At 45.1% G+C, this 27,070-nt stretch overlaps 1 protein-coding gene across 1 annotated transcript in view; it reads right to left on the bottom strand.

Annotated features, from left to right (window-relative positions):
* Positions 1 to 27,070, bottom strand: part of BRINP1 (BMP/retinoic acid inducible neural specific 1) — a 150,232-nt gene that overhangs the window by 42,823 nt on the left and 80,339 nt on the right. The window contains exons 3-5 of the mRNA XM_059657831.1: positions 11,884 to 12,074; positions 6,995 to 7,164; positions 4,099 to 4,204 (exon numbers count right to left, since the gene is read on the bottom strand). Coding sequence (XP_059513814.1) covers positions 4,099 to 4,204; positions 6,995 to 7,164; positions 11,884 to 12,074 — 467 coding nt within the window. The remainder of the gene's footprint in view (positions 1 to 4,098; positions 4,205 to 6,994; positions 7,165 to 11,883; positions 12,075 to 27,070) is intronic.

Here is a 27,070-nt window from a genome sequence, read left to right as displayed (position 1 = left end):
TGGATTGTCTGTCTTTTTCTTATTGGTTTTAGGAGTTATTTATATGTTTTGCACAAGAGTTCTCTGTCAGACACATATATCACAGACATTTCCTTCCACTCAGTAGCTTGCATTTTCATTCTTCGGATGAACAGAAATTCTTAATTTCAATGTAGTCCGATCTATCAACCTTCCTCTTCCACCTAGTGCTTTTAATACTCTGCCGAGTAAGTATCAGACTACTTACGAGTCCTGGGATGGTAGTCTTCTGTCTGATATTTAAGAAGTTTTTTCCTTTCACCTTCCAGCGCCAGAAGATTATTCTCCCTCAGATACCACTTTCCCCCCTATGATTCCTCTATTTAGACAGACAGAATGAATTACTCCCCTTTCTGGGTCTCCATAATAGTATGCATTACTTTTATTATCTCTATTATATATCACCTTGAATCATATGTATTTTCCTGTCCATCCTTTCTCTCTCATCCCCACACTCCATTCCCTCAATTATCTAAATTCCTCACGGTATTTTTGCTGAATCCTGGTCATGATGCCTTCTAAGTAACTCTAAAATTGGTCTCTTTTCCTCCACCCCAACTGCTCCCTTCATATCTAAATGTGTGACCTCTCATTGCAAGTACTGCACAAGCCTCTAAACCAGCCGTGGGCAAACTACGGCCCGCGGGCCGGATCCGGCCCATTTGAAATGAATAAAACTAAAAAAAAAAAAAGACCGTACCCTTTATGTAATGATGTTTACTTTGAATTTATATTAGTTCACACAAACACTCCATCCATGCTTTTGTTCCGGCCCTCTGGTCCAGTTTAAGAACCCATTGTGGCCCTCGAGTCAAAAAGTTTGCCCACCCCTGCTCTAACCAGTCACCAACCTGTAACCCGCCCTTCTCTAATTAACAGATCACTCAAAAGCCAGAGTGGATTTCCAAAACATGAATCTCTTATGCTGCTTCCCCTGTAAAAACCCTTCCATGGTGCCCAGTGCTCTCAATAGTGTTCAACTCATTCATGTGCTGCTGAGGCCTTCCAGGATTTGAAGGATTCCTTTGTCTTTCTCATCACTGGTGTCTCAGCTTTCATCTCTAGGACTTTTTCAGTTCCTCGAATGCCCTCCATAAAGACCCCTTCGTATGCTCCACATCCACGACCCTGTCCTCCTCTCCTCCTCCAGGTCTCATCCTACGCATCTCTTTTAGCAAGAAAACTTCCCTGACCTCCTAGTAAGTTAAGTCCCCATACAAACTGCTACCATAAAACACTCATATCTTCCCCCATTAAAATGCATGATGCCTATTACTGTTTAAGTCCATCTTTTCTGGTGGAGCATATATTTCCTTGGGGTAGAAACGGTGTCTCGTTACTGTATCCTTGTGCCTAGCTCAATGCCAATATGGTTCTTTTAAAAAAAAATACACACACACACACACACACACACATACAGGGTAGGGCAAAAGTAGTTGTATAGTTATTGGTATGGAAAATAATACAAAAATTAATAAATAGTGCAAGAATAAACTGTTTCACATGCTCACAACTTTAAACTTACTTTCCCTCCACCCTGTATACAGTGAATTGAAATGAACTGATTTGTTCTCAGATGCTCATGGTCTAACATTAAATTTGGCACATAGCCAGTTTCAAGAAAAGTCTTCATAGAACCCTAGAGTCAGTATTGAGAAGGCCTTAAAGACCACTCACTTCAATCATCAACCCAATGGAATGATGATTAAATAATCTCTGTAACGTTCCTACCAAATGTCATTTACTTATAACTTGAAGCCATCACACACTTAAGCAGGCCACTCTAGGTTCGGCATGAATGTGCATTAGAAGATCTAGTTTAAACTGAGTTTAAACTGAGATCTATTTTATCTCAGTTAAAAGCTGGGGTCCTTGGAGTTTCCAGTCAGTAGATTGGGCTTAGCCCATTTTATCCATGTTAATGAATTTGACTACCTTTTCTGCAAGACAATCCTTTAGGTATCTGCAGACAAGACGTTTTGTTCAAAGTCAACCTTCTTTGGCTATTTATCTAAGACACCCTCCTTCAGGCACACTGTGGTTTCTTAGTAGCCCCCTTAAAGTGTGACGTGCAGACTTGAATCCAATGCCTCAATGATCAGTCGAGAATAGGACAAAGCTGTCACCTCCTTTTTGTGTGGATAATATACTTCTAATAATGTAACCAATGGCAGACCTGGGTTTTTGGGGACTGAGACTTATAGATAAAAGTAATTCAAAATTAGATATGAAAGTGAATATTTAGAATGAGAAAAGATGAGGATTTAGAAGGTGAGGGAACCCTGGACTTCAAGCTTCATTAGATTTATGGTAAATCAGCCTTTAAATGTCCATATGATCTAATAACTTCCTAGTAACATCCTGTGAACACCTCCTAAATTTATCCCAATGCTAACTCAGAGGTCTCTCCACCGCTAATGTGCACAGCAGGGAGATCAATGCAGACTGAACCCCAATGTCCTGGGTTCAAACCCTGCTGGCACTTCAAGGTCGCTGTAGCTATCACAGGAACTGACATCGCTGGCACACCTACGTGAGTTCAGACCTTCTTATTAGGCATTACCAAACCCAGCTGTCTACTCTTTACTAAAGGAGGTAGGGTTATTCTTCATGTATTTGAGGATATGTTTTGTTCTAACACTAAACCACTTTCTTGGCCTGAATTTCCCTGAGGATTTTCATTCATTGCACCTCAGTGACACTTCCAAGCCCTCCCTGAACCATTTTCCAACCATCTTCTCTAACAAGAGCATGCATCAAAGAGTTGCCAAGGAACCGGAATATAAAAGTCATATCAAGCCCTGCTTAGCTCAATCTGCCAATCTCAACCCAACTTTCCTCCCACTGACATTCAGAATCACCTTACTAGAAGGTCACATTTTGAGTCTGCTCAAAGTTAAAGCATGTCACTTCTTTTCCTGACTATAAAGTTAATACATGATCACCTTAGAAAAGTTAGAAAAGGAGTTGGAAGCCCAAAATAGATAATATATAACGTAATCATCCAGAGGTAACCTCTTTTAATACATCTCAGAGCATTTCCTTATATATTATAATATTGTGTGTTTTTCTTCTTCTTTTACATTGTCATGCCATACATCCAATTGGAAATCATCCATTTTTAATTAACATTATATCCAATCATTGTCACATACACTTGGAAATTCCTTATAAACAATGTGTTAGCACCTGCCAAATGTTGTATGAATGCTACAGTAACTCAGTCTCCTCATGTGAACAATTGAGATCTTTATGTTGTTTCTCTGTTATTATAAATTATGCTTTTTAAAACAGAACCATCTGTACTTAAAGCCTTGTCAGTTTCCCCTACAATCTCCTCTACACTTTATGATGAATTAATAAGAGTAAAATTACTATTTTAAAGGTTATATTATTATAAAGTCATGAGTATATATGGAGCATCTAACAGGACCTGATATATAATATATATGAAATGAATACAAATATTTAAATATAGCAACAAATTAATCCTTAGGATTTTTCCATTCTCACTACAATGCCAAAGAGCTGTCTCTATACCCCATGCAGTGTTGAGTGTTCGCATTTGTCAGCTCTGTTACAAGCACATACACATGCACAAACACATGTGTGTAGGGATATACTGAAGACCACCAATGATGAACAAACAAGGAAAAAATTACATAGAACCAAAAACTCCTCAAACTCTCCTATAGCTCTTAGAATTCAAATAACACCTGCCAAAGTACATTGAATATCAAACACCATAACGTATGAAATCCAGCCGATATGATAGGAAAGTTTAATATATATTAGATCTAGAGCATCTATCAATAACACCGTTTAGACATTTTCATCAAAATAATCAGATAAAGCTCTCATTTCCATACTTGGTATCTGAAAACTAATGAATAACCACGAGTTTCATGTCCTGTCCATGTTAAATTTTTTAAAGGACTTTACATCATGGATGTCTCAGTTTTTATTGTTTTTCTGTCTTTCATCTTCTTCACTCTCCCAGCACAGCCTGCCTTCCCCAGGCTGCCTCCCCACCAGGCTGCCTCTCCATCCTCTGGTCCCACCATTGCCACCAGCACCTACCTTGAAGGTGAAGTTTGCTCTCGGTGCTTTGCAGAAGGACAGAACTCACAGAGTCCAGATTGTCGTAGCTGTTACAGCCCAGGGGCCCAGTGCGTGTCTCTGTGACCTGGAGTGGACATCAAGGGGGACAGATGTGAGACATATACCCTTTATACAAAGTCAGACCCCAGCAGAGTAAAGCCGGCAGAGAAAGACCCTAGCCCCAAGCCCACAGCTGCTTCCTGAGCAGCTTGCCTGTGCCAAGGGCCATGCCTGCTGTCACCAAGTGGAGGACAAGGCAGGCCAGTCAGGCAGATGGGCTGGAGGCAGAAGGCACAAGCTCTGTCCATGGTACTCCACAGAGTTGCTTTAAGTAATATAGGAACTAGTAAGTGAAAGCGGTACATTTTAAAAGCACGGCCTTTAGAATCAGGAGCACCAGTGTTACAATCCGGCTGGTCCACTTATGACTTCACTTCTCTAACCTGGAAGGTGGCGAGATTAGATGTGATGGATGTACGTGCCTGGTAATAGGGCATATGTTCAAAAATGGGCATCGTACTGCCAAAAGTCTCTAGAAATTGGGATACACGCATATGCATTATCAGGTGAGAACAATAAAATTATCCCCATTTAAAAATAAACTCAGCAAGGAGCGCCATCACCACCACAACAACACAAAACGCCTGATGCTTTGCTGGTGCATTTCCGAAACACTGTCCTAGAATAACTGAGGTGGTGGACCGGGAGGGGGGGGGCAGCTATTCAGAAAGATAACCTTGGAATAGGGAATAGAAACAGTTTAGTAGGAAAAGAGGCTCCGTCAGCCCTTTAGCCTTCACTTCCCATCATTTAACATGGGCACTTGTAGAACTGCTTTGAGATCTGCACCCAACTCTAAAGCCAACATTGGCTGCTGTAGGAAGTGATGACTTGGGAAACAGCCTCAGGGACCTCCCAAAGCCAGCTCTGCCCCTGCCAGCTGTGGGGCCTTGGACCTGGAACTTTCTTTCCTAAGCCTCAGTGTCCCCATCTACAAAATGTCACTAATACTCTCACTCACCTCAGTAGGTAAAGGGGTCATATTTTTGAGGTGTCTAGCTCTTAGGAATCAATAAATAAATGCAGGACCATTCGCTTTGGTCAAATCATGCATTCTTTTCTTTTTTTTCAGCAGAATAATAATATAGTTATTAGAACCTAGTTGTTATCGAGTGAGAATCAAAACTACCAATTCGTTTTGCTAGAGATGCCCAGGGAAAGGAAACCCTGGGGAAAACTTCCCCACCCGTGTTTGTCAGCCCTGTGCCTTACAGCCGGCGGGGTCTCCAGGGAGTGTCAAGAAATGCCAGGGAAAGTCAAGGCCCCAGGTGAATGGGGAAGACAGGGCTCCTGTGGGAAGGGCTGGGTGCGTGGGCTGAGATTTCTCTGAGAAGGCGCTCCGGCTGCACTTCCTGGATGCACAGAGGAGGATTAGCCGGTGACAGCGCTTCGATCTCTCAATCCGGCCCCTTCCAGTGGGGAGAGAACCATTTGATGATAATAGAAGCCAGGCCTTTGCTTCACTCTGACTCTGACGGCTTCATCAAGATCCGCTTCTCTGTGCCAAGTTCCCCAACCACATAATCCCCCCAGTGCAGGAGATTCTTGGATAACTGGCTCTTTGTTCGTTGAACTGATTTATTTCTCTCCTTCCTACCTCCCCCTCTTTAGTAACTCTCTCCCGCCACATTTTTTTCTTGTCTGCCACAATTTCTGACTCTTCTGCCCAGGTCTCCTGTACACTGTCCGCCCCGCCCCGCCCACCACACACACACACACACACACACACACACACACGCACTTTTTTCCTAGGGACATTGTAGGAAGTTTTAATAACAGACTAGGTCTGCATTTTATTCGGGGGGAAAAATTAGACTGAAGACTGAGAAGCACAAGGCAGGTATAATCTGGTTTTTAAAAATTGAGAGGCAAAAAATCTGCACTGAAACTCTCAGAATAGATTAATTATATCAAAAAGGTCCTCCTCCTTTATTCTCTTTATAAAGGAAACCCCTGAATTTATTGCACTGAAAATGGAATCTGTTTTTTTTTTTAAGTTCCCGTGCAGTAAGGCATTGAATTAAAAGTCTACAGCTGCTCTATTTAGTGTGGCTATTAAAATTAACTAAAATGAAATAAATGTATACATTTAGTTTCTCCGAAGCCACATTTCAAGGGTGGCTATTGTCTTGGCCAGACCAGACACAGGGCATTTCCATCACCTTGAAAAGTTCTATTAGTTAATGCATCATGTAGCTAAGCCTAACAGACTGCCTGTCTTTATAAATAAAGTTTTATTGGCACGCAGCCACACCCATTTGTTCACATATTGTCTATGGCTAATTTTTGTGTAATAGCAGCAGAATTGAGTTGTAGCAACAGAGACTATATGACCCACAAAGCTTTCAACATTTATTATCTGGCCCTTTACAGAAAATAGTCACTGACCCCTGGTCTAGAGACTAGAGTTCTAGTCCCTGTTAAGGTACTCTCTATCCGTGAACCCCTGAGCAAATGTTAAAGAAATTACTGTAATTCAGTAACTCTGTGACCTTCAGAAAATCATCACCCATTGTTGCCTCAGTTTCCTCTCTTAGGACAGAGCCTGGAAATCATCCATACAGGAGAACTTTGAGAGTGAATGACAAGATTGTTGTTAATTATGCTATGGCTATCGCCGGGGCTGCCCTAGTGAATCAGTACCAATGGTCATCCCAATGACAATGCCCATGCACTTGACCACATCAGTCAGGGGGTACTGTGAAGGTCCATGGGGGTGAAGCCAGGGATTGTATCTGCCCATCAACTCTCAGAACACTGGGCTGCAGTGCTGTTGTCTTCGGAACCTGCCACCCAGCCCACCCTCAGGCTGTACCTTGATTGCTCCAGTTGATATCTGGATCTCATGGAGCCTCCTCATGGTGCCGTCACGGTCCACAAAGTAGGACGATGCAAGCTGGTGCAGAGCTTCAACACTTTGAGTGGCATTCCCTGACTTCCTGTCGAGGCGACTTTTGTCCATGTACATGGTCAAGGCCTCCTCCCCTGCACAGAAAGGAAAGAAGCTCAGGCAGCCCTACTAGCCTTGGGGTGGGCGGGACAGCTCCAGACCGTGGAGGCTGAAAAGACCCTCAAGCCTCCCATTTGATTTCGCCCAAATTTCCTTCTGCCAATGAAAATCAAGAGCACAATGAAAGAGAAATAGACCATAGGTGGCTTTGAGCACTAAGCCCCATTAAGACGAAGGTCACAGAAAAGTTCTTAGTCATCAAGTCCAACTCCTACTAATCCACTTTGTATTTCTCACCAGCAGCATCTCACGACTCACCTTCTCTCTTTGAGGTTCAGTCTCTTCTGTAAATTGATGAATTTGCCATAGATGGCCCCTTCCCATTCCTTTCTCCTCCTTCTGTTTCCTCCTCATCATACAGTTCCTCCTTTTCCTTTTCCTTTTCTCACTCTCCCCTCACCTCTTCCCTCCTTCCCTTTCTCTCCTTCTCTTTCTGCTACCCCTTCCTAGATGGACAGATGGATGGATGGATAGAATAGTGGAAAGTCAAAGAGATAGATAGATGGTAGATAGACAAATAGATAGATAGATAAAGACATAGTTGAGAGAAAGAGATAGAAAAAAATGTGCTTGTTACAGAGAAAAATCTAAACTGTGAGCTCTGTGAAGTCAGACACTGTCTATATTAGACACTTCTTTATCCCTTGTACAAAGCCCAGTACTCAGCATATAGCAGACAGTAGTAAATAATTAATCTTTTTTCTTTAACTACCTACATATACCAGGCACTGTGTTTCTCAGAGTGCAATGGAGAAGAGGTTATATCCCAGTAAGAAGGTTCACCAACACCAAATTTCCTCTCTGGGTCCCATGCCTCCACTTGAGTTAAGTTCAGAGTAAGACACTCCTGTCTACAGTTTCCCATGAAGCCCTCACTGGTTATCAGAGAGGACATGATCTCGCATCCTTTGAACAGCATAGCAACCTGAATAGGTTTGGCTTAAAAATGACTTTAGATGCAACCAGACTTAGAGTGCAGGGTGGTGGGTGGCGGCCTGGGGAGCAAAGACTCAGTGCTTCTCCTGGTCAGAAGACGAGCAGATGCTCCGTTATCATCTGCAGGATAAATGGATGGGGAGATGGATGGATGGGTGGATAGATGATTGACTGAGTAGATGAACAGATAGATGGGTGGAAAGGTAAATGATTAAATTAAGCGAATACGTTAGAAGGTAGAGGCAAGCGGCAGCGGAAATAAGTCTTCCAAGGGTCAGCTCAGGCTCTAAGGGCCTGTGAGAGAGGAGGTGAAATCAGCCGGGTCCCTCTGGACTGAGGACTGGCAGCAGCAAACTTTAGATCAGGAGGGGTTAATGGGCTTCTCACTACATTATTAAGACTTAATTTCTTGTTTATTAAGAGAATGTTCTGTTTAGAGTTGCTTTCCCATTAGGGCATTGCTGCAAATTGCCTCTTCACCTCACAGAGGCCTTTCCTAGGCACCTGTCCTCGGGGAGCCCTGCCTCTCTCTCTGCAGCCAGACTTGTCGAGGGGAACAAAGTGGACTCAGCCACTCTGGGTGGTGTGGCGGGGGGGTGGGGGTGAGGCTGAGGTGGGAGCTGAGCACCTGGCCTTCTCAGTCAATAGGGGCTACAAGTTCCAGATGGAGGGTGGGGGTCTGAACTCTATTAGTAGCCTCTGGGTACCCCTCATCCTTCCCTGCAGAACCCCTGTGACTTTATTCTCAGCCTTCCTCTTAGCCAAGGGGAGATATCCCACAATGCAGGGTGAGAAATGAGTAGACACACAAACATACACACAAGTACAAAAACATGAACCCTGGCACATAAAAAAAATTCATGCAATGTACACACATGTGCATGTGCAAGCTCACATATACCCATATGTGGACATTGCATCCACAAGCACAAGTCCAATGAGTGAGCCTGTGTGCACTGAGTGTGCAGGGAGGTCCACACAAGGGCTGACTTATATCCAAGCGCAGGTAGGCATGTGCACACACCTGTCAATGCGTGTTGCAAGCTTATGCACATCACACAGACACACCCAGGCTCCAGGGGGCTTCCTTTGGGCCAAAATATGATCTTTTGAGGAACGAAGGGAAACTGGTATTCCTGTGAGTCACCCTCCACCCCCAAAACTTCCCTTCACCACCCTCCATAAGAAAATCACTCATGCCAAGCATTTTAGGCGTTTAAGATCTCAGCAAAAAATTGAGGATCCCATGGATATGTCTTAGTTGTCAGCCCTCCCACCACCTCCGCGTCTTCCTTCTCACTCCCTTTCTTCCACTTTCCTCTCCCTCAGAGCCATAGAGATGCATTTCCTTGTCCTGCGTGTGACAGTTTACGGACTGCAGTAGTTGTCTGAGTATGCCCTTAGGAACTCACCTGACACCTCAAACAGCTTATCAAAGCATTTCTCCTAAACGGAAACAGAATTCTTCTTGGGAAAAATTACAGTGAATAAAATTTTCTGCAACTCCTATAGTTAGACAGGAAAACTCACATCCGGACAGAAAAATGATTTGTTCAATGTCTCCCATTCATCTAGTGAGCGGTTCCTTAGCCCACTAAATGATAACAAGTAAAATATCAACAATCACTATCCCAACAACAATAGCAACACTTTATTAGGTGCAAAACACTGCACTGAGCACTTCGGATGCATCATTTTATGTAATCCTCACAATCTAAATGAAGGAAGTACTACAATTATCTCTATTTATACAAGGGGAAGACACGGCTTACCGGCTTACCGGAAGAGTAACTTGCCAAGGGGACCCCAGAGCCTGCCCCTTCGTTCACTACAACTCCCTCCCCTCCCTCTGCATGAGGAGGTCCTTAAGAGATATTTTGCCATGAATGAATGAATGAAATGATGGTGTGAGAAGGACCTCACAGGATTCCTGGTGCCTTGTGTTCAATCGACAGTCAATCTTTCCCTTCCCCCTGCCCACTCCTCCACGTGGAGGGAACATCTAGGGCCTGCTGTCCAACACCAAAACTCACAACAAAGCTTTGCATATTTTAAAATGTTGTGCTGTGGAAACAGGAGAGGAGCAAGGCTCTGTGAATAATTCACCCCCTCGCCTTGGAAAATTAAAAATATATTTCACCGCAAAAGAAAGGTCTGTCATTTGGGGTTTCCAGAGACTCAGACAGAACACAGCCTCTAATGGAAGAACTGAATTGGTGGCAAGAATTTTATTTTTCAGGTAAAATGGGAAGTAGGAGAAGTTTAAAAAAAGGGCTACAGGTTAATGCAACACTCAATGTAGAAGTGATTTTCACTTTACAAGAGAATAGAATTTATACTCCATGATTTAACATTCATAGTCCGACTTCACCTGATCCCTGACTAGCAACAAACAACAAATCCATGCTGCTTGGTTGTTTTGGGGAGTGAGTGGGTTGGTGGATGAATTACCAATGCATGACTGGTGTTGGGTCGAAAACTAGTGCAGGCTTTGTGGACTGAAAGCCCTAAATTAAAAGCTAAGGGTTAACTTTTCTGGTTTTGTTTAAATATATTGAATTTGAAAGAAAAAAAAAACACAGAAAAGAAACTTAGCTTTGTCACATACTAGCCAGACTCTTCTAAGTCTTAGCCTCTTTATCTATAAAATGCAGATAATCTGACTTAACATGCAGTTTTGAAGGATGAAAGATAATATACAATGTGTGGTATGAGTATGTATTCAATATTAGTAGCTATTACTGTAAGAATGAATGAATTTGCCAAACCAATCCACGTTCCTCACATCATCAACTTCCTGATCTGATCTTCCTCAAAATGCAACTGCCTGCTCAGCCTAGAAAGCTTCCCTCCTTCCCTCCACCTGGTCAGCTCCTATCCACCCGACAGCCACTTCCTCCCTGCGTGTGTACGAACCACGGTGGCCCATGGTGCTCACCCCTCCTCTGAAGGAGAAGGCATCTAGTATCTTGTGTAGCTGCCATAAGCCCTATCCACAGGCCACTTAGCACCTCTGAGGAGGTGGCATGGTGACTTACCACCAAAGGGTTTTCTCAGACTTCAGTGGACCCAGTCACTGTGGTAGAAGAAAACTGATGACCGAGGGATGGCAGTTTATAACATAAAATGATGCATGCAGGCAAGACCCATGAGCATCTAACTGCAGTAGTCTCTACCATCCCCCCTTTTTTGCATTTCTTTGCTGCCTTTTATCCTCCCCTCTTCTCCCTACACCCTAAAGACTGATTGGGCTTGGGAGGGATGGGTAAGGCTGAGCAGGGTGGAGCAGTTAATCCGCCTTCCTAGTAACCTACTCCAAGAAGATACAAATGATACTCCGTTGGTAAAATTTGAACCTCAAACTATCAGTCTCTCAAGCAGACTTAAATTAACACAGGCAATTCTCCAAACAACACCTGCATTTTAATTATTTCCCCAGATTAGACTACCCTGCAAAAGGAACTAATACAATAACCAAATGAAGCATTCCCAACAACAAACTGCGCTAATTCCAAGGCGAAGCCATGCTTCCACAGAAGTTAGTCACCTGTCAAGGTAGACGGTCCCAGACAACAGAATCAACTGCTCTGAGAGGACCACAAGAACCCAGACCACCTGGCTTATGTGGCAATATCCGCTTTGGAGAGTGGGCCATGGCAGAGATGTCAGTTCAGCTTTGATCCCAGGGCATCCCGCCCTCCCCTCTGTCCCAGACCCAAAGTCATGACGAGGCTCTGGCCCCATGTCTGCTGACCTACCTCCCAAGGTGGCAGAGATGAGGAGGTGGGTGCCGTACTTTTTGATGATGGTGTCGATGAACTGCTGAGTGGTGGGTCTCCTGCCCAGCAGGCGGATGCTCCTTTGAAACTCCGGCATGAGCGGCACTGGGTGACGGACCAGGTCTCTCCTCTCGATGGCTGTGTTCCTCACCTTCCAACGGGCAAACTCCCTGGGCAGGAGAGATGAGTGAGACTCTGTAACTTGCCCCCTCTACCCCAAGCCAAAGTCTACCCACCATCCAGACACCCCTCTTATGGGAGATAGTGACTACAATTGTTCTTCATATTGTCAAGTGATACTTAGAGCCGGAGCTCTCAATCCTCTTCAGCCAACAAATATTTATTGAACACACTTCTCATCCCTGGGAGACTTTGGTGAACCAGGGAGACACAGAGCAGCAGGGATATAAACGTATCACTGTTGTCTCCATGCTTATCCACCTCTCTCACTAGACTGTGAATGATACCACAGAAATGGGATAGTCCTAGGTACATGGTGCATGTTACATGGTAGGACTCATGAGAATGTTAACTGGATGAATAAACCAACAAATGAATGGATGAAAGGAAAGAAGGGCGGGACAGGGGGAGGCAGGCTATGTAACAATGGACAAGATCTATGGCACCAAGCAAACTGAGACCTATTCTAAGACAATTATAAAATCAAATAAGCACAGAGCTCAGTTTAATTAAAAAATTTAACATGAATTCATTGAGCAACTATAATCTGCAAGAAATTAAGCTGGGTTCTGAAGCCTGGGGGCTGGAGGGCGGGGTTCGGTCTTTCCCTTCACTAATGATAAGATGGATCAAGACCAGAGAACACTGAACGTGGGAGTCCAACTCAGCAGGCTCTCACTCCACCTCTTGCAAACTGTGATGCGACCTTGAACAGAGCATGTCCCTTCTCTGGACCTACCTTTCTTATCTATAAAATCCAACTAAGAGTATCTCTCTCCTGTGAAGCACAGGTTCCATAAAGCATAGGGTGTGAAAATGCCTCTGGAAACTGCCAGGCACTAATTCAGTGTGAAACATTGCTTCATAGCATTATTCCCTCACAAATTCCAGACACCTAAATCATTAAGGTTCCCAGATGATGGACACGGAGCATGCACACTGAATCCCAGTAGGAACTTAAGGGGCCTTGGTTCAGGTGCCCTTTGCTTTAGTAATGACCTCCGTTCTTACCAAAGACGAAGTTACCCAGGAATAATCAGCTCTCCAACCTGCCTGAGTTACAAGCTCTAGGTCCCTTGAGAAAAACAGACCAGCCAAGAGGAGTGTAAGGTCAGCATAGATAAACGATGGGAACCGGAGTTTAATGAAAAGGTCTCTCTCTCCTCCCACAGGATGGGAAAGACAAATGAAGGACGAGGCACGGAGCAAGAAGAGGCAGAAGAGTGTGGGAATCCTGCCGGACCTGCCCAGGTAATTCAGTGGTGGTGTCTGATCCCTGACGCAGAGGAGACTCGGTCTGAAGAAAGCTTCCACATTGGAATAAGTTTCCAAGCCTCAGAGCTACAGTCTATGTCTGCTTAAGGAATCTCTGTTCACAATTCATAGCATAGTTCAAATCCTAAATGAAGTGAGCTCAGTATTGTAGACATGGGTACTTATTAAGTCAATCTGCTGCACTCAATGAACCCTTGTAGGGCACAAAGGATCATGTCTACAAAAGGTGGATGGGCATGTCACGGTCCCATGGCCTGAAGAAGCTCACAGTCTGACAGAGAAGAGAAATTTCCAATTTATTGCAAATCAAGGACTACAGAATTCAGAGGAAGGAACCCAGATGTCTCAGGTCTCCTGGGGGTGCTCCAGAGAGGAGGTCACACCTAAACTATTGTTTTGAAGTTCCCACGGGACTGAGACAAACAGAAATGCTGTTAACACAAGGAAACACACACAGCTATGCACATGGAGGAAAGGGCAGGAGCACAGTGAGTGCGAGGGGGATACACAACGCATATGAGAAGGGCGGAACAAGACAGGAGATGCAGGAAGAAGGGGTGAAGATGTTGACAAGATGGGACAAGCGGGGTGACCAGATATGGGGACGTGAGAGCTAGTGGAGAGGAATTCTATAGGTGTGGTAGGTAGCGTGGACGTGAATCCCCATGACCCTAGGCCCCTGGTGTTCACACTCCGTGCAATCTCTTCCCAATGAGTGTGGGCACAAGTGGACCCAGCAACTTGCTTCCAAAGAACAGAATAGGAAGGAGAGTGAATGTTACTTTCACAGTTAGGTTACACAATATGGCCGCTTCTCTCTCTATAATTCTGATTTTTTAAAAAAAGAAACATATCCTTGGGTAGGAGTAAAAATAGAAAGCAATGAGAATCATCAGATATTTCTGAAGAAAACATTCTTTCCTCATCAGATTATCCCTGAAATGTATTAAATTATATACATTAGCTATGGAATTTTATATATATGTATAGAAACTTTTACATAGACATATACTAGCTGAATATATAGTTTTATATGTTATACTAGAGGCCCGGTGCACAAAAATTTGTGCACTCGGGAGGGGAAGGGGGTCCCTCAGCCTGGCCTGTGCCCTCTTGCAGTCTGGGACCCCTCGGGAGATAACGACCAGCTGGCTTAGGCCTGCTCCCGGGTGGCAGAGGGCAGGCCCAATCCCTAGGTGCAGCCCCTGGTCAGGCTCAGAGCAGGGCAGATTGGAAGGTTGCGATGCCACCCTCAGTCATGCTCAGGGTAGGGCCGATTGGGGGGTTGGGGCACCGTCCCCTGTCACACTCAAGGCAGGGTCGATGGGGAGGTTGCGGCGCCACCCCCTGTCACGCACAGAGCAGGGCCGATCAGGGGTTGGGGTGCTGCACCCGTCACGCACAGAGCAGGGCTGATCAGGGAGTTGGGGAGCTCCCCCCTGTCACGCACAGAGCAGGGCCCATCAGGGGGTTGAGGAGCTCCCCCCTGTCACTCACAGAGTAGGGCCGATAGGAGAGTTGGGGCACCACCCCCTGTCACACACAGAGCAGAGCGGATCAGGGGGTTGGGGCGCCGCCCTCTATCACCCACAGAGCACGGCCGATCAGGGGATTGGGGTGCCGCCACTGTCACACTCAGGGCAGGGCCAATGGGGAGGTTATGGCTCTACCTTGTCACACACAGAGCAGGGCCCGTGGGGTGGGGGGTTGGGGCAACACACCCTGTCACATACAGAGCCTCAGGGTAATCAGGGGGTTGGGAGCTCCCCCCTATCAGTCACAGAGCAGGGCTGATCAGGGGGTTTGGGCGCTGTCCCCTGTCATGCTGATCCCTGTGCCGGGAGGCCTCTCAGCTCCGCTGATCCCGGTGCTGGGAGGCATATTACCCTTTTACTATTTAGAATAGAGGCCTGGTGCATGGGTGGGGGCTGGCTGGTTTGCCCTGAAGGGTGTCCCGGATCAGAGTGGGGGTCCCCACTGGGGTGCCTGGCCAGCCTGGATGAGGGGATGATGGCTGTTTGCAGCTGGTCACACACCCTTCAGGGTGGGGGTCCCCACTGGGGTGCCTGGCCAGTCTGGGTGAGGGGCTGAGGGCTGTTTTCAGGCTGGGACTGAAGCTCCCAACTGCTCCTTTTTTTCTTTTCTTTTTTTTTATTCTGGGCCAGCTTTAGCTCTGAGGCTTGGCTCCAGCTCTGAGGCCTCAGCTGCTGAAAGTAGGTATCTGGTTTGTTTAGGTTCTATAATCGAAACTCTGTATCAACTCCAGCTCTGAGATCCCAGCCGGATGAAAGCTGGTTTCTGGGGTTTTGTTTAGCTTCTATATTTGTTACAATGTTTCTTAAACTGTAAGCTCAGAGGCCGGCAAGGCATGCGGGGAACGTTGGAGTCCTCCGTCACTGAAGCAAGCCTCATGTTAGTTTCAAGCTGCCTGGCTGCCAGGGCCAGCAGTTAATTTGCATATCTTGCTGATTAGCCAATGGGAAGGGTAGCGGTCGTACGCCAATTACCATGTTTCTCTTTTATTAGATAGGATATTATCATTATAATACTATATCACATACATATCACTTTTATTTATAACCTATGACCCTAGGTTAATTTTTTTTATGTGACTATGTCTACATTCCTCAAAACTAACACACAGAGAGGTTATGCAACATGACAAAAGTCACAGACTCTACCAGTTAGTGGAAGAGCTGAAAGCAGAAAACCGGTATCCTGATTCATAAATCACCCTTTCAATGTAGACACTGTAAGGTAGATATGAAAACCACAGTAGAAGCAGGACTGGCCCAAAGGAATCTGCCACCCACCACCAAAGCACAAGCCCACGACTCAATCCCATTTGGCTTTTTTTAACAGCCTCCATCGTCTTCCCAATATGCACAGCTACACCCCAGGGCCTGCCCTCTGTGTTGCTTCCTTGAAAACTAGGAAGGAAGCTGAGGCTGGGTTCCTACTCCTCCCTGGCAGGTGATGCCAGGCCTAAGGGAGGGTGGGGTAGAGCGGTGGCCTGCTGAGCAGGGCCAGGCTCTTGGGAGGGGCCCAGTCACTGGGCGGGTTGTTATGAAGTGCTGGCTCTGTGCCAGGCTCTCCATGCTCAACATCACCAATGGAGCTCCGAGCCTAAGGAACCCATCTTCCTGGGAAAAGGGGATGACGAGGAGGACCACGTAACAGCGGTGTGCTACTCGCAATGGTCATTTTAGTCACACAGTGATCGGACGGGAGGGTCCCTGACCCAGTCGAGAGGAGGGGTTGGGGTGGAAGCAGACCTGTCAGAATTCTCTGTACAAGTTGAATCTTAAAGGGCATGCAGGGTTTGGGCAAGGATAGTGAAAGAATGGTTCAGGAAGAATGAGATCTATGTGCAAAAATGGAGGAGAATGGGAGAGGTAAGACAGTTGGAGAGAGAGGGGTGCATGTGTGTGCAGCATTCATGTGTGTGTGCAGCATTCGTGTGTGTGTGTGTGTGTGTATACATGGATGTATAAAATGATAAGCGGTAGACAGACAAGTTGTCAGGGACCACATGACAAAGCGCCTTGCGTGCCAAACTTTGTTATTAGACTTCTGTCTGTAAACTGTTCTTATTGGCCAACAACCCAGACGAACACCTTTCAGAGAACAAGTTCATGTGACATCATAGGGATGTTGGAGCAAAGACTGGTAGTCACAGGATTCTACTTCTGTGTACTCTTCACCAAAATGCACACAGGTGAAGGGCTTTATGGGACCAGAGCCATTCAGAAGTAGAATTAAACAACACTAGAGTTGAACCTATGGATTTAGGTTTTCAAAATCTGAGCACCTACTATTTTCCCAGATCAGGGGATAGAGCAGTACACAAATTAAAGTCCTGCTATCAAGGATCATGCATGCAGGTGAGGGTGGACAGCTAACAAAGAGACAAATGTGTAATGTGTCAGAGGGACGTACATGATATGAAGACAAAAAGCAGAGGAAGGAAATTAGGATGTCCAGGGGTGGGTGAAGGTGTGGTTTTATATAGATGGTTGGAAAAGCCTTCCTGATTTGATGACATTTCAGGAGAGACTTGGTGGAAATGAAGAGACCATGGAGTTACTCGGCAGAAGAGTGATCTAGGAAGAAAAAAAGCAGGTCCAAAGATCCTGAGGTAGAAATGTGTTGACTAGGTTTAGGGAGCACTGAGCAGGCATGTCTAGATGAGTAGATAAGTCAAGATAAGATGAAAGAAACAGTTATAGGAAAAAAAAACCCCTCAAAATATGGAATTAAAAGATCTCAAAAAGATAAGTTAGATTTGATAAAGATTTTTTTATGTTTAAATTCTAAGTAATATAGAAAGTCAAGAGAAAGTTCTGAACAATGAGCCAATCACACTTATGTTTGAAAAGAGGAGCAGGCAATCTTGTTTTCTGTAAAGGGCCATTATAGTAAATATTTTGGTTTTGCCACCATAAACAACACATACATAAATGAGCATGGCTGTGTTCCAATAAAACTTTATTTACCAAGCAGATGGCAGGCCGGATTTGGCCCAGAGGGAGTATGACCCCTGTTCTAAAAGCATCACTGACGCCTTTCATAGAAGTCATCAAATTTAACTCACTCAACCCACAAATGGGGAAACTGAATTTCAAAGGCATTAAGTTATTTGCCCAACATCACACAACAATGACTGGCAGGGCTGAAATCAGACCCTAGCTCAGCGCCTCAGCACTCCAACTATAGTGCCCTTTCCATTGCAACGTTCCACCTTAACACACACACACACACACACACACACACACACACACACACACACACGTAAAAAGTAAAAGAGAGTGAGAAAGCCTTGCTCGTCATCTTGCCTAACTGCTCTGCTGGCCCAGGAACAATGTCATGTAAGTTCTCAGGGAAATGAGCACAACGGAACACGTATCCTTCCTTCTGAGCCCACAGCGCAAGTCGATTCCCCTCGGGGGTGGGGGAAGGAGCACTCACAAAGGCACAGGATCCGTGGAATATGCTCATACCCAATTAGGCCTCCCAGCAGGACAGGCATACCAATTAGATGGAGATTAAAAAGGGATCCTGGCTGGGGGGCAGGGGGTAGCTGCAGCAAGGCCCATCCCAGTGAGGGAGTGGAAGCTGGAGGCTCCTGATGACAGAGGCAGAGGATGGATGGAGACTGGGGTGGGGGTGGCAGGACTTCAGATAAGGCTGGAGAGAAGATGGTCAGTCCAATGTTTAGCATCACCTGGGTAGGAAAGCTCACTCATACTCTTTACTAACGCTCTGTTCTCATGTGTGTGCACGCGTGTGCATCCCCCCACACACACACACAGATGCACACACACCCATTCAATGGCACACTGAGCATGAGGTAGCACTGAAGGGGAAAAGATGGTAAGACAGACAGGAGAACTGGGAACTGGCTCTGTGGCCTAGAGAAATAAGCTGATGTATTAGATGGTCTTCAGCTCTGTATCTCTCAGCTTGGGCTCTGGAGGGAGAAATCTTGGGTTAAAACCTGACTCTGTAACCGATTAGCTGTGAGATAGAGCAGCGGTTGCCAACCTTTCGGACCTCAGGGACCACCAGTGGTCCGCGGACCATCAGTTGGCAAGCGCTGAGAGAGAGGACAAATTTGCTTACAGTCTGTGAAATGTGGATGTGATCCAGGGGACGCATGTCTACCCTACAGGGATGGGTTTAGAATTGTATTCATTCATGAAACACAGTCAGTACCTAGAACATAATAAGGCCTCAATAACACTCTAGCATTAAAGGCATTATCAATATTCTAGTTGTTGCTACAATGGGAAGTTGGGTGACAGTGGATGGATGGTGGGATGGAAGAGAGAGGGAAACAACCATGATCTTTTAAATGTCATCAGTAGGTAGACCTTCTGGGATAGGTGGGGTTTGAACCTTGTGATGTATGGTACAAGTACTGAGCCTGAATTCAAGGAATGCACCATTTAGAAGCTCCCTCCCAGCCTGTTTCCTCCTATATGCCATGCAGACCAACAACATGCACCTCCACGCAGTGTGCTGAGTTAAATAAAATAATGGTTGGAAAACTTCTTGGTAAATTGCAACAGGGTACACACAATTGTAAGCTGCTGTTGGTATTGTTTTATTATTTGCGTAGGGCACATGTATAATAATGCTTCTATTGCTTAGATTTTCCTTTTGTGTTTCCTCCTGAAATATGGGGGGGTGATAATTTCTACTTTTTAAGGCCTTGAGAGAGCACCCCCAGGGTGAGTGCTGGAGAATGTGTTTCCTCCACAACGGAGGCAACTAACGATGAGGGAAGAAGTGAAGGGCAGCTCTGCTCTTCTTGACAGAGCATGTTTTGCAGCTTGTTTTTTAATTAAATCTGATCTCATAATGGAAATAATTGGAGGTGATTTCCAAAACCCCATTCCATATAGACGCAAAGTACAGAAAAATGAAAAAAATAAAGAGAAAAATGAAATAAATTTTGGGTTAAGATGAGCATGCAAAATTCAATCTATGGAGGTCTGTACACTTGATCAAAATGGACTACAAGTGTCTCTGAGCTTCCCTGCAGCCAAAGGGAAAAGAGAATTCCATCCAAAAGAGCCACACAGTCAAGTTTTCCTTAAACCAGCAGTCGCCAACCTTTCGGACCTCATGGACCACCAGTGTGCCTGGGCCGCGGACTACCAGTTGGCGACCGCTGGTCTAGAAGATAACTGAGCAGTTGCTCAAAGTTACTGTAGAAACACAGATGTCCTGGATATTACGTTAGGACACAACAATCTTCCATAATTTCAAATAACGTGGATGTAGTGGATGCCGGCAGGGGGTGTCTTCAACAATACCCCATTGTTTATTTGATAGGCTCACTATAGCCTTAGGCATATGCCAAAGCAACCATACAGTAGAGCAATTCCATGAGAGTCAAATGTAGTACAGTCCAAATATGTAGCTCTCTAGTGGTCTGATTTAATCCAAGGGTACATTTTAGAGCAGTTTATAGACACTGTGGTCCCCATAAATGTTTATTGAAAGCATGACTGATTACGGTTATAGGATGTTTGCATTGTTTACTCCTGGCGGCTTATCCCATTGGTTGTGTTAACACATCATTTGGAAGTAGAATAAAAACAAGCCTCTGAACAAGGAGTGCTGGGGGTGAGGACTCTAGGACCACTTCAGTTATTGTGAGCAGCAAATTATCCCCAGAGATGAACAAGGGCAGGAGAGAGAGAGAGAGAGAGAGAGAGAGAGAGAGAGAGAGAGAGAGAGACAGAGAGAGAGACAGAGAGAGAGACAGAGAGAGACAGAGAGAGAGACTGAGACTTTGGGAAAGGTGAACCCAAGGGCACATGTGAAGTGGAAATGATGCATCTTAACAAGCAGGGAGTCCGCAACAAGCCACCTGCCTGGGACACATCTCCTGCCTGCTCCATGCCCCAGAACACAAGTGGGAGCCAGGTGGATCTCTGGGGCATTTTGGCCCCAAAGGGATGAGGAGGCATGCATATGAATAGTTTTATGTTAATTATAAAACATTGGCTTAATGTTAGAGAAGAAAATAACCCTTGCTTACAATATGCATATAAGCCTTCCCATTGCCTAAAGTGTGCTCACTTCAGCACTTTGAGCCACACTAACCCCAGCAGCCACTCTGAAGGCGCTGGGAGAATAAAGGTCCGAGAAGTAGGGGAATCTCATACAAGGGAAGTGCCTGGAACGAGTGAGCTCCCTGCTTCTCATTGAGCAGAGACTTGAGAGGGAACAGTAGAAACTCAACAAGCACACTCGGAGCTACCCAACTCTCCTACGAATGGACCATTTTCAGAAGAGCAAAGGGGATTCTCCATGTAGCACCATTACTGAGGACAGGAGCCACTATGGGGGTCACGGGGATTCATCCAGGAAAGCAGCTTGCTTTCTTTTCCTGGAGGGGCTGGAGTGTCCTGAGAGGCCTCTAGTCAGCTGAGCTGCCTCCCTGCCCCGCATACAGAATCCAGCCAGATGGAAGAGCTTTGGAGTGATCATCCAAGGAGATCGCAGCCATTTCACAAACGAGGAAACTGAGGCCCAGAGAGAAAGGGACTTGCCCAAGGCCACAGCACCATCAGGGGTAAGAGGGACTGGGCTCTGGGTTCCTGGTCTCAGATCCAGTGTTCTCCATCCCCATCCACTGTGCTATCCCCTCACCTCGATTTTGTGGGGTCTGTAAGTACTCGGTCCTTTACAGAGTTCTGTCATCACATACACCATCTTCCTGACAAGATGGGGGCGAGGGTACTGCTATCCCCATCGGAAGTGGAGGAAACTGAGGCCTAGGCCCAAGAAGGCCACATGGCAAATCCACGCCAATGATGGGACAGAAACTCAGATTCAAGGATCCCTGCTTCCTCCTGCTCCCCCCTCCTCCTCTGGCCACTGGAGACACAGGTCACCATCCCTGGAGGGCAGTGTTAGCTCTCCCAATCCACCTTGCCGGAGCCCCTCCTGTGCTCTGCAGGAGAAGGTGATCTACATGATATCGAAGAAAAGCAAATGCTCATTCACTGAGCATCTGAAAAGAAGACACACAACAGGTCCTTTCCCGGAGACCTGGCACTGTGGGAGGAGCTAAGCCTAAAGTCAGAAAGGCCTGACTGAATCCCAGCAGAAAGCCACTCATGAGCTGAGTGACCCCTTGCTCAGCCTCTCTGAGCTTCCTATCTGGGCAACAGAATCCCATCTTACCTGGCAGGGTTGCTGGAAGGAGTGAGCATAATGAATGCAATTAATCCGGCAGTAGTAGCTACTCAATAAATGTTCACTATTTCCCCTTGGCAAGGCATTCTAAAAATGGGAGTTTGTAGCATAACACATAACTTGTAATGGATCTTTTAAATAATCTTAATATGCCTATGGGCTCCAGGGATTACACAAACTGCATATAAATAAAATATTTAAAATTCTATTTACTCGAGCTGTCTCTCTGCTTATCTCCAAAGCATCTATTGTGAAAGCATGACTCATAACTAAATATAGATTAATAAAAGTTTGGAGCAGCAATTATTTTCCAATTATCATAAATCCCATTAAACACTGCAATTATACGAATTCTTTCTTTCAGATCACAAATTCTGAGAGCTCCAAGGGACCATAGAGAAGGTCTTCGTGCTGCCTTCCATCTTCGGATGGAAACACAGAGACCCTGAGAGGGGAAATGACTTTCCAGGGACACACAGCTGTGAGAGGCAGAGGTGGTTTAAAACCGAGCTCATGCCCTAGCTGGTTTGGCTCAGTGGATAGAGCAGTCAGTGATGGCGAACCTTTTGAGCTCGGCGTGTCAGCATTTTGAAAAACCCTAACTTAACTCTGGTGCCGGGTCACATATAGAAATTTTTTGATATTTGCAACCATAGTAAAACAAAGACTTATATTTTTGATATTTATTTTATATATTTAAATGCCATTTAACAAAGAAAAATCAACCAAAAAAATGAGTTCGCGTGTCACCTCTGACACACGTGTCATAGGTTCGCCATCACTGGGATAGAGCGTCGGCCTGCGAACTGAAAGGTCCCAGGTTCGATTCCGGTCAAGGGCACATGCCTGGGTTGTGGGCTCAATCCCCAGTGGGGGACTTGCAGGAGGCAGCCGATCCATGATTCTCTCTCAGCATGGATATTTCTCTCTCTCTCCCTCTTCCTTCCTCTCTGAAATCAATAAAAAATATGTTTTAAAAATAAAAATAAATAAATAAAACCGAGCTCATGCCCACACAGACCTCTGCTTGCTTCCTGCTGCCACAGGGCATCTCTTAGGAGAAAAAATGAGCAGCTTCTTCCCCAGCAAGAAATACTCCACTGGGTGCGCTGCCATCTCGGAGTCTCCCCACACCCACAGTCCTACTTAGGCTCTTCTTTGGTTTCCCTCCGGAATTTATGATTTGATAGTTAAACAAGCTCCCCTGTTCCTGCTCTAAACTAGTGAAGAAATATCTTTTTCTTCAACGCATGCACTGGCCTTCTCGTCTTATGTCAAAAAGTTGGGATATGAAGCCATCCATTACCTAAATGCATCAAAATCCTCAAAAATGATTTAACTCAGGGGTTGGCAAACTGTAGCCCACGGACCAGGTTTGTCCCACTCTGTTGTGTAGATATGTTTTTATTGAGACACAGTCACTGCATTTGCTTACGTATTGCCCATGAATGCTTACACACTATAATGGCAGAAAAGGATCCTTGCAACGAAGACCACTGGACCCATAGAGTCTAAAATATTTACTCTCTGGCCCTTTACAGGAACAGTTTTCTGCCCCTAATTTATCCCATTGACCTAGTCAGTGAAATAATGTGTTTTAAGGGAATACCAAGGATATGCCAGATCAAAGATTTATAGATTGAATTACTCAAAAAGTAGATCAGTAAATTCTGTGGGTTGTTTTTTTGTTTGTTTGTTTGTTTTTGTTTTTGTTTTTTTTTAACAAAAAAGGCTTCCTTGTCTTAAAAATATTTGAAAACTACTGGACCAAAGTAAATTAGCCAACAAGGATATTTTCCCACACTGCCTGCTTGGAGCACCTTTGAGCCTAAATAAAGTCACCCTTTAAAATATAAATTAGAAGGAACTGATCGAAAAAAATGCCAAGATCACAACACCTGAGTATGGAAATAAACCTGTTTCAAGTGGAATTTATGATTTGATGATTAAACAAGGTAATTGGTTTAAGGTATGCAATGATGAAAAAATACCATCTGGGGTGCCTAAGGCACTTTCAAAGGTCTTCGCCAAAACACCACAAGGAGAAGAAAGATAGCACCAACTTTCCATTACAACCCAATGCACATTGTGAGGCCATGAAAACCTGGCTCTGACAGCCGCAATTAGGAGGTCTGGGAGACACCAACAGAAAAGCAAAGCCCCACTCAACAAAGCAAGTCTTTCTGACTGCGAGAACGAATCAGAAGAGGGCAGGATGCCCTAGGACAGGAGTGGGCAAACTTTTTGACTCGAGGGCCACAATGGGTTCTTAAACTGGACTGGAGGGCCGGAACAAAAGCATGGATGGAGTGTTTGTATGAACTAATATAAATTCAAAGTAAACATCATTACATAAAAGGGTACGGTCTTTTTTTTTTTTTTTTTTAGTTTTATTCATTTCAAACAGGCCGGATCCGACCCGCGGGCCGTAGTTTGCCCACGGCTGCCCTAGGACAAGCATGTCAAACTCAAAGGCTAACACGGGCCAAATAAATGAGGCCTGGGGCCCGCGAGTTTGACATGCTTGCCCTGGGAAGTAGGGAGACCCCTGTCTGAAGATATGGAAGTGGAGATCGAATAACTGATCGGTGGAGATGCTTATTAAGGGGAATTCAGAGCCCACAGGGTGGTTGGAAATGTTGCTGTTGCTGTATTGACTGACTTGGAGAAACAACCAGTTTCAGGAAAGAGACCATGTATGGAACATTAGTTACTGTCTTCTGTGAGTCCAGGTGAACTGGAAATGTTTCAGCGGGAGCTTGTCACTAACCACTGACAGGTATGTTAGTTTCACATGGGCACACCAGGTGACAGATGACAGTTATGGGAGAGAGTCCCTATGTTTCTGTTTTTAGCTCCGGTTAGTGGGATGATAGTCCAAAACACACTGAGAGGTCAGTCCCCCGGTCTACCCCATGGCTTCCCCCATGGCTTCCCCCAGAGTCTGTATTTCAATTCTATTCTTTCTCCTAAAGCACATAAAGATGGTTCCTTTCCACTGAGTGGTCCTTTGGGTCCTCCGTTTTGCTGTTCGCACAAACGACTAGCAAATGTCATTGTTCTTGGGCATAAGAACATTTCAATGGCCACATCCTATGAAAGCCACTGCAAGCTCACTGGTACTTTCCAGGGAGTACCAACCCCTCTCTCACGCAGAGGCTTAGACACCTAACTCCACAGATTCAAGCACAAATAATACCTATTTTCCAACATTGGACATGCTTGATGCTTCACATCCATATGCCTACGCATAAATTATACATGCCCCTAATATGGGCCAGCTGCCTTGCATTAATACTCACAAGCACCCTGGGAGATGGTTATAATCATCTCCCTTGCACATATGGAGAAACTAGGGTTTAAGGACCCAGCCAGATATAACTCTATGACACTATGGGCACATTATATTTGACTTATGATGACTTTCAACCCAAGATCCTGTCTAGCAAACTCATTGCCTATTATGAACCTCAAGTCCATGAGTGTATATAAACTGTTCTTAAACCACATCTTGCATTTTTGGCAATGTGCTGCCAATATTTTTGGCCTCCTTAAAGGCTGACATCAAGTCCAGAGGACCAAGCTTTGAACTTCAAGCAAAGGCATCATAAATCCACCGTCTACTTCACCGTGATACTCTGGGCTACCTTAGACAAACATCCTCTTTGCATTTCACTTTTCCCATTTGTGAAATGGACAGCTGGACTGGCTTAGTGGACCTCAAGTGTTTATTTAGATCTGAAACATTTGGTTCATCAATGCATTCTTTCAAGTATGTATTTTTGTTTGTTTATTTTGGAGCATCTGTCTGTCTCTATTTTAGGTGCTTGGTGACAGAAATGAACCATATAGACAAAGAATTTGCATTTTGCTGGAGAAAACACAAATAATAATAGTCCAATACATATTTTGCAAAGTAGGAAAAGTAGACATAAGTAGAACTTCCCTGGGAATGGGGAGGGACACAGAACCCTGTCTCTCCCCTCACCACCTATGTTTCAGGCTACGGAGCACGATCAGAGTCGGACTCTGTGTGTGCTTTGTGAAATGAGGTCCACAGGCCATCTGCATCAGACTTCGATGGAAATCCATGTTAAAATACAGAAACAAGAGCTCACTCCCCGCAGCAAGTCAGAGCTCTGTCTCTGCCTTTTGACCAAGGTGCTGAGGGACGCTTCTACAGAGTAAAACTGAGAACCTCAGGACTGATGGGCCCCCGAGGTCTCCCCTGCTTTGCATTGTCTTCTCCTGCATTCCTTCGTAGTCATCTCCTTCCCAACACACTGAGCCTTAGCTGGAAGTCACTTCTGCAGGGAACTTTTCCCGACGCCCCCAGCAAGCTCATGTCCCCTGAACCACTTAATGTACCTGGCAATTATATTCTTCTGTGATGGTTTTATTGTCATCCCCTCCATGGGGCAGGGACTGTATCTAGTTTTCTCAGCTCTAGTACATTCCAGGAACGTATAAAGTGCCCAATAAAGAATTCTTAAATAAATGCAGACAGCACGAGTGAGTTTATGCATAGATGTCTCCTTTCCAGCATTAAGAAACTCATGTTTCTAGACACCACCCACAATCAGATCCTTTCCCTGCCAATGCTCAGCCCCCTGGAATCTGGCAAGTTACCTTAGGACTCTGTTTCCAAACTGCCCAAGCCTTCAGTGACTTCCTGTTTCTATTTATGACTGTACCCTGTTCCATGTGTAGATAAAGGTGGCAATTTAAGCCTCAGGAGTGAGAAGTTTTGGAATTAATCCTTAACACCCTAGTGCTTTCATTTTTCCCTTTTCTAATCAGTAGCACGTCTAATAAATCCAAAGATCTGCAGGATAGATTCTTATGGGATTAACTAAAACAAGGTTCTTAGCCAAGACACATGGAGGTGCAACTGCCACCCACCTGGTTCCCTGCTTCCACCTTGACAACCCTACAATTTTCCTCATTATTACAGCCAGAATTCTCTTCTCAGAGTAGGGCTTGGCTCATCACACCT

This window comes from Myotis daubentonii, chromosome 11 (assembly GCF_963259705.1).
Source record: "Myotis daubentonii chromosome 11, mMyoDau2.1, whole genome shotgun sequence".
Taxonomy (NCBI): Eukaryota; Metazoa; Chordata; class Mammalia; order Chiroptera; family Vespertilionidae; genus Myotis; species Myotis daubentonii.
This window is presented reverse-complemented; position numbering and strand designations above follow the sequence as displayed.